The following is a 6,562-nucleotide window of genomic DNA, read 5'->3' as shown; positions in this document are numbered from 1 at the left end:
GTCATAGTATAGTAAGGTATAAAAAGTCATAGTATAGTAAGTCAGTAAAACGCCATTGTATAGCAAGGCACAAAAACTTCATAGTATAGTTAGTCAGTAAAACTTCATTGTATAACAAGGCATAAAAAGTCATCAAAATGTCTACGTATAGAAAGGCATAAAGAGTCATAAAAACGTTATAGTATGGTGTAGCATAAAAATTCATCAAAATGTCATAGTATAGTAAGGAATAAAAAGTCACAAAATCACCATAGTATAGTATGGCATAAAAAATTTCATAAAAACATCATAGTATAGTTGGGAATAAGAACCATCATTGTATAAATTGTCATAAAAATGTATCAGTATAGTAAGGCATAAAAAGTAATATAAAAATGTCCTAATATAGTAAGAAATAAAAAATTTAATGTAAACGTTATAGTATATTACGGCGTAAAAAATGTCATAACAATGTCATAATATAGTAAGGCATAAAAACCACCATAGTATAATAAGGCAGAAAAACATCATAGCATAGTAAGGCTTAAAAAACTTAACCAAAACATAATAGCATAGTAAGACATAAAAAATGTCATAAAAATGTAATAGTATAGTAAAGTACAAAATATGTCATAACGATGTCATAGTATTGTAAGACATAAAAAATGTCATAAAAACATCACAATATAGTTAGACATAAAAACGTTGTCATAGTACAGCACGACATATAAAATGTAACTAAAACGTCATAGGATAGTAAGTCATAAAAAATGTCACAAAAACATCAGTATAGTAGGGAATTAAAACCGTCATAGTATAGAATGTCATAAAAACGTCATAGTGCAGTAATGTGCAAAAAATGTCAGAAAAGCTTCATAGTATAGTAAGGCATAAAAAGGTCTTAAAATGTCATAGTGTAGCAAGGCATAAAAAGTCACAGTTAAGTAAGGCACAAAAAGTCAGTATAGCAAGGCATAAAAAAAATTATCAACTGTACATCCATATCCACATTGATACATATATGTTTATTTATGTAAATGTGAAGAATACTGAGCAAACAGTAGTGGCTTATGAAGACTGTGAGATGTGGTTGAAAGCTCAGAAAAATACAAGTAAACTGGACCTTGAGATATGCTGATATCATCACAATTTGACAAATTGTGATCAAGGAGTTACATCAAACTAAAACCTTCTTGTGTGAAACAAAAATATAACTGATGTCACAGTTTTCCGTAATGGACTGAATGTTTTGCTAAACTTGTCTTCTCAAGGTCAAGAATGAAGTTGCTATACTAAATCTTCTATTATCTTTTAGTTAGGGTTGCTAATTATTATCATCTTAACTGATCAATTGCTATGTCTTTGAAATGTCCAAAAACAGTTAGAAATGCCTGCAGGTTTGTCTGATGACATCTTTTTGACAGCCGAAGTTGACATCTTGAAATCTTGTTCACATCTTGTTTTGTCAGGCCCATAGTCCAAAACCCAAAAGATATTATTAAGATATAAGATATAAAATAATATCATTTGCACTTTCTAATTGTAGAGAAGCAATAAATGTTCATATGTGAGAGGCTGGAACAGTTGCCATTTTGCTTCATTAAACAGCTGTTACAATTAATGATTATCAAAACTAATGATAATTAATTTAGTCAGTGTATAACAATTAATCAACTAATTGTTTCATATTAGGTTTTTGTTAATCTTAAATATCTGAGACATTGAGCATCCTGGTTGATACGGCCAACTGAGAAAATAAATGAAACTGAGGCTTAAAGTGATGCTGAATGATGCTGTTTAAAGTAATTGAAAAACAGAGAAAAGACAGACAAGTGACATAATATCTGATGTAAGCTTTACTTTCAAATCCTGTTACATTTAGATCTGGCAAGTTGAACATAAAATAATGCCAAACAAAGGAAACAAATACAAAACCAAAAAAGTACAAATGATCTATTTACCAGTTATCGTCACAACCCTGTACAGCCTTAACAATGGAGTAATAAAAAAAAGCTTTGTACAGCACATACCAATCTTTACCGAGTGCCAAAAGATAAGATAGTTGAGCCTTTTCTAATCATAAAATACAGCCAAACTTAAAGCTAACTGATTGTAGGACAGTGCAGGGTGATGCTAACTAAACGCAACCAAGGGAGTTAGTTTTAAACACAATTAAGTGCTAAAGAACTAGAGCGAGGGCAATGTCATGCATACTCTGAAGTGCTGAAAAGGTAGTCAAGCTTTAAAAAAAGTCACTGTGCTGCTTACAATTGGGGGAAATAAACAGAATAAGTGCTTAAGAATACTGTTTTTCAAAAGGATAGAGCCCTGTTGCCTTTTTAAATGTTACACTCAAACTAAGGGGACATAAAGAAGTGCAGCCATTCATGATTATGTTGTATTAAAAGGCAGACATTTTAAAAAGGTGTCAAGAGGAGACACATTCTTTTTTTTATCTTTTCATCTTTTTTCTTTTGGACCCTGACAATTAGTTTGACTTATTCTCAGAAGTCTCAGGTGGTTTCCTTCCACCAAGTGGCACTAGAGTATAAAAGATAACATAGACAGTACAAGGAGAGTGTGTGTCTGTGTGTGTCTGTGTGTGTGTTAGAGGGATGCTCCTTTCACTCCAGAGACAGCATGCCAGACATTGACAGAGCAAAAAGGAACAAACAAACAGCAGTGTAAAAGGTGGGGGACAATTGAGGCATTGCTCCAGAGCAGGATGTGACGGATTCAATCCTAACATCACATCCTGCTGCGAGTTACATTTTGGTCTTGACAATTCATGTTCTCTGTCCAATCAACATTTTTTTTGATAAGATTTAAGTAGAAAAATAAAAAAGCAACAATGATTCATTAAAATAAAATGCATGAGTAAAACAGACAAAAGGAAACGATAAAGAAAATTAAAAAAAAACAATCCCTTTACAAATAAGGGATATTGGCTTGAAGACCACTTAGGAACACAAGCACTATTAATAACGGGTAAAGCTTTTTCAAAATAAAATGCTTGTACTATGCTGCCCCATCTCGCAAAACATACTTCTTTTTGAGCATTTTACGGATAAATACATATTCTCATAATCAAAAAGTGCAGCACTGTGCAAAATTGGCTATCACAATTTAGCCTGGGACCTTTAGTTCCCAGGGAGAGCTTAACCTCTACTGTCTAATTCATGCAATTTGTATTTACTTTCTCCAATTTCACAGAGGCAGACCCTTTTGCACCACTAGAAATGCCTACACGTGAAACTGAGGGATGTTGATTGAGTAATTTCCAGCAACTATTGTCTACTTCACATTATAGTGACATGGTGGATCTAAGTTTGCACTTTAAAACAAAAAGGAAAACGAAAGGTTTAAGTGCTTTTGGCTTGAAGTGTAACTACATTAAGTGCAATTTAAACTCAAAAGGTTGACAGGGGGGAGGGTAGGGTAAAAAGCAGTACCATGTCAGCCGGCCTAACAGAAGCCAGTGCCATTGAACACAATGCTGTACAAGTGAATGGCTTTGCTTCATCATTGCACCTACAGGAGCTTTTTCTCTCAATGGGTGCTCTATGAATGTTAGTAGAAAATGTTTTATTATGATGTAAAAGGCTCAGTAAAAAAAGTAAAAATAAAAAAAACAAAAAAAAACAAAACAAAAATGAAACAAAAGAAAAAGACACAGAAGGCCACCAAACACACTAACTTTCCTGCCTTTACCAGCACAGAAGACGTCCCTATTCACACTTCTGTATCGCTTCTTTTTCATGTACATAAACAAAAATACATTCATTCAAGTCATTTTGGAACAGTTTTTTTCTTTTTTTTTTGTACACAAAAATTACAAAAAGCTCCAAAAAGCACCATTGAATCGGCCTGTGGTGACCCTGGCTGTGGGTAGCTCGCTAACCCAGAGCTAGTCACCTCCACAAAACAGTTATCTCATATATCTCTTCTAAGTATAGGTGCGTGATACATAGTTCTGCATATGAAGCTGCGCCGATATCCACCTGGTCTCAGAAATAATGAATTAATATTTCAGTCTAGTCACGCGTTAGTTGTCTGTAGGATTTCACTGCTTATTTACCTGTGAGTGCAAATGCATTGGCAACATTTTACATTTATATTCAAATCAAATTGTTAGAAATAAATGTATGTTTCTTGTCATGGAAGGTCAGATTGAATATTTTTCAATTTACATATTTGAATATTTACATCATCACAGCTTATTTCCTGTATTATGAGCTTACAAAAAACAATCAAAATTAGTTAGTGACCCATTTAAATTACATTTATTCTGAGACAGAGGTGTCATCAGGCAGCAGCTATGCATAATATGGTTTCACCATTATACAAAAAAACCAACAAAAATCAAAAAGATGGGAGGGGGAAGGGCTACAAAACTATGTACAAGATTGATAAATAAGTAAGTGCGTGGTTTGAGGCGTTGCTTTGGAAACGTGCCTTTTTCAATGAAAAGCATGCCGTTTCATTGGTTCTGTCGCACCGCTAACACTTCAGGATATCTCGAATTTAGCTTCCTAATGACGTCAAAGCTAGTTGAAACACAGAAACAGGCATGCTATTTCGATGCATAATAGCAATAGACAAAAATGCACTAAAATATAGCACTTGCAAGTTTTGTTTCGTCTTTTTCAACTTTTTATCTCGTCAAATGACTAAAGAAAAATATCTATAAAACTGAGATACGTTAGTTTCCTCAGATAATGCAACTGGGTCCAGGTCATTCAGACGTTTAAAAACAGAAAATAAAAGGTAATAGAGAGTAGTAGTTGAAGTAGTAATAATTCAATTGATAGAACTGATAAGAAAAGCAGCTTTTTGATATAAATGCATTTTTAGCATGTACAGCCTTTTTCTCTTATAAATGTTTTTTTCTTTTCTTCAATATGTTTGTCTGGTCCAGCTTATTCTGCTGGTCTGATTGGAAAAGATGTTGCTCCCACTGCAGTGGTCAAGTGTCATTCACACCACTGTCCAAGGAGTGAGGGAAAGAGCGAGGAGAGGAGGAGGAGGTGGGCGAGGTCAAACAGTTTTGGCCCTCTCCATCAGTCCCAGGTAGGCCAGGAAGGAGTGTTTGTGGGAGGTGGGTGAGGGGGGAGAGCGGGAGGGGGAGGCCGAGTTGGAGGAGAAGAGGAGAGGAGATGTGGCGGGCCGCCATCTGGAGTGGAGGTGCGAGTGGAATGTGAAGCGGCTGTTGTGGGTGAACAGGGTGGTGAGGGGGATCAGGTGCGCCCGATCGCAGTTCCTGTACTGCTCGAACACGTGGCGGGAGGAGGGGAGGAAGAGGGAGGGGCTGCCGCTGCTCAGACCACCGGGGTTTCTGGTGGCGTCGTTGCCATTAGTGCTGACCAAGCAGTGCAGAGGGCCTTTGGGGTCCAGCTGGTGGGACTTGCCCAGCGTGAGTGACAGGGCAACAGACTGGAGCGCCTGGGACGCTGTTAGACTCATGAGAGGGCTGTTACTCCCACTCCCTCCACTGCTCCCTCCTCCTCCACTGAACAGGAACTTCTCCTGGCTCTTCTGCAGTGACGAGCCCCCTGGCGATGTTCCCTCGAGAGACAGCTCCTCCTCTCCTGCCTCCTCATCTTCCTCCTCTTCTTCCCCTCCTCCTCCTAAGCCTCCGTCCAGTCCCCCCACTCCTCCACTCTGGTGTTTCTTGAGGTGGCGGCTGAAGACAAAGGGGTGTGTGGTGGTGAAAGGGCACTCTTGGCAGCCAAAAGTCTGGCGCGGCGCATGCTTCAGCTTCTTGTGCAGGTTGAGGTTGTCCTTGCGCTTGCAGCTATAAGAGCAGCGGTCGCAGTGGAAGGGCCGCTCGCCCGTGTGCACACGCACATGCTCGATCAGCTTATTGGCCGTCTTGGACAAGTAGCCACACTGCTCACACTTGTAGTGGTTGCCCAGGCGGTGCCCGCGCATGTGGGCCTCCAATGAGGCCTGGTCGGGCCACAGTCCCTGGCAGATGCGGCAGCGGTACTCCATCTTACAGTGCGTCTTAAGGTGGCACTCCATGGCCGCTGGACGATTGGTGGAGTAGATGCAGAAAGGGCACCTGGGTAATGTAACAAAAAGGAAGCAGGGAGGGAGGACACAACACACAAAAAGCAAAGGACAGTTGTAGGCGAAGTGTACTTTCAAAAGCACCTAACACAACTTGAAATTTAATAACACAAAATGATGAAGAGGAGAAGGACAGATAAAGGAAAAGTGTGTGTCATGTACAGTTCTGTGTGCTCATGGTGGTATGTGTGGCAGTTTAATGATGGGAAAATTGAGGTGATCAGGTATGTGTGTGTGTGTGTGGGAGGGAGGGGGGTTGACAGGCTGGAGAAAAGATTGGAGCAGTAGGACATGAAGGGAAATGAAGGAATGGAGTGGCACTTACATTTAAATAGCACCTTTCATCTGCTCTGGGCCCCAAAGCGCTTCACAAACCCTGCAGAACAGAATCACCTCAGAAAAACCTCGAAATGGTCAAGGCCCTCTCTCCCTTTCTACACACTCCTACATATATAAAAAACACTTCACATTGCTCAAGTGTATACACGTGTACACACTGGACTGGGGAAAA

At 38.9% G+C, this 6,562-nt stretch overlaps 1 protein-coding gene across 1 annotated transcript in view; it reads right to left on the bottom strand.

Moving 5' to 3' along the window:
• Positions 1 to 1,829: 1,829 nt before the first annotated feature.
• The window catches only part of znf827 (zinc finger protein 827), a 64,863-nt gene continuing 60,130 nt past the window's right edge, over positions 1,830 to 6,562 (bottom strand). Inside the window, exon 14 of the mRNA XM_022738331.1 lies at positions 1,830 to 6,043. Coding sequence (XP_022594052.1) covers positions 5,017 to 6,043 — 1,027 coding nt within the window. The 3' untranslated portion in view covers positions 1,830 to 5,016. The remainder of the gene's footprint in view (positions 6,044 to 6,562) is intronic.

The sequence above is a fragment of the Seriola dumerili genome, unplaced genomic scaffold (genome assembly GCF_002260705.1).
Source record: "Seriola dumerili isolate Sdu_G_001 unplaced genomic scaffold, Sdu_1.0 BDQW01000035.1, whole genome shotgun sequence".
NCBI lineage: Eukaryota > Metazoa > Chordata > Actinopteri > Carangiformes > Carangidae > Seriola > Seriola dumerili.
This window is presented reverse-complemented; position numbering and strand designations above follow the sequence as displayed.